Here is a 1,601-nt window from a genome sequence, read left to right as displayed (position 1 = left end):
GAGAAAGAAAAAGAGGAAGACGGAGAGAGGGAGAGAGAGGAGAAAGAGGGAGAGGGAGGGGAGGGGAGGGCAGGGGAGGGGAGGGGGGGGGGGGGGGGGAGGGGAAGGGAGGGGTGAGGGAGAGAGAGAGCGAGAGCAAGGGCGAGGGTGAGACAGACTGAGGGAGAGCGAGAGGGAGAGGGAGATAGACAGACAGAAGGGCAGACAGAAGGGCAGGACGGACGGACGGACGGACGGACGGACGGACGGACGGACGGACGGACGGACGGACAGTCATAGACAGAGACAGAGACAGAGACAGAGACAGAGACAGAGACAGAGACTGAGACAGAGACAGACGGAGATCGCTCAAGAAAGAGATCGATCGGTGACATGTCGGGGTTGCAGTCTGGTCACGGACCCTTCTCCCAGAAGCCCGGGAAGTTGGCCCGGCACCAGACCGGGATCTTCCTGGCGTGATGAGCTGGAGCACCGTTTGCTGGAAAATCGCCCTCGACATATCTGGCAGGAGCCTGATCTTACTTGGCGGGTCATTCTCTTTCCTCCGCTGCATCGCCGAGGCTGCAGTCTTCTCCAGCACCTCTCTGACGTAGTATTCGGCAGTGACGGCCTGCCCGCACGGGACTAGGTGCAGCTCAGAGGGGCCTCTCTAGCTCATCATGCCCCTGACAAGAATGTTTCGAAGCTGCTTCACTGCCTCGGCGATCACCACCTCCGAGCTGTTGTTGGCCCAGATCCGGTCATTCTGGCGGTTAGGAGCTTGGAAAAGCTCGGAGGGCGACTCGTCACTGAACAGAACGCGTTTCCAGTCCTGCATAGACCAGTTCTTGCGGTCCTTGGTGAATTCCAGACGCCTGCGCTTCTGGCCCACAGTAAGCCTTGGCTGCATCCTGAGCTTGAACGACTTCAGTTGCAGGCTGGTGTTCAGATACCGGTGGACGGCCGACTTGTAAATGGTATGCTCCTCCGCCGCCAGTTTTCTCGCCAGGGTTCTCGTCGAGTGGTGCCTTTTGAAGACCGACTTTGCAATGACCATCTTCGCCACTCGGCTCAAGGCCGACTTCTGCCCGCGACTTGTCCGATTTTCGAGCGTATCTCCTGAGCGGTCGCGAGCCAGCCAGCACCTAACCGTCGCTTCGTTGACGCCCAAGCCCCTGGTCACCTGAAGCTGGGTCATGCCGCCCTTGACCTTGACCTTGACCATCCCAACCGCGCGGTAGCGGATCGATAGCTTGTGCTCCTTCACCATTGGCGATATGCGGACTAGACGCGTTGGCTATCTCGAAAGGAATGACTTCTCGCGCCCGCTAGCGCGGTACAGTTTCACTCGCTCAGCGTTGGGGAGGGGGGAAATGATAGGCACCACCAGCCGCGCATCAATGTCGGGACACCCCGTAGAGTAACAGTCCCTCCAAGGACCGCACGTCAAGAGTCGTGACACAGCAGACAGCGGCTTGTACACGCCATACAAATAAGTGCGGCAGTTCTAGCATGCAAACAACAAACCTAAAACAAGCGTCTCAAATTATCATCACAACGGTTGAATACCAAGTTTCATGTCAAGTTCAAATATTGGTGCTCATCGTGAGGAAGCAGTCGGG

The 1,601-nt window shown here is 57.9% G+C and overlaps 1 protein-coding gene across 1 annotated transcript; it reads right to left on the bottom strand.

Annotated features, from left to right (window-relative positions):
• Positions 1–649: 649 nt before the first annotated feature.
• Positions 650–1,249, bottom strand: LOC119092522 (uncharacterized). The gene has a single exon (XM_037215482.1). The coding sequence runs from the start codon at positions 1,247–1,249 to the stop codon at positions 650–652; it is 600 nt and encodes a 199-aa protein (XP_037071377.1).
• Between the last annotated feature and the right edge of the window lie 352 nt (positions 1,250–1,601).

This window comes from Pollicipes pollicipes, unplaced genomic scaffold (genome assembly GCF_011947565.3).
Source record: "Pollicipes pollicipes isolate AB1234 unplaced genomic scaffold, Ppol_2.1 Scaffold_3447;HRSCAF=4054_pilon_pilon_pilon, whole genome shotgun sequence".
Classification (NCBI taxonomy): Eukaryota; Metazoa; Arthropoda; class Thecostraca; order Pollicipedomorpha; family Pollicipedidae; genus Pollicipes; species Pollicipes pollicipes.
The sequence above is the reverse complement of the archived record's forward strand: the minus strand, read 5'-3'. Positions and strand labels throughout refer to the sequence as shown.

Bases quoted from the DNA above. Each gene is read 5' to 3' on its own strand.
- LOC119092522 (XM_037215482.1), bottom strand. From the start codon at position 1,249: ATGGTGAAGGAGCACAAGCTATCGATCCGCTACCGCGCGGTTGGGATG.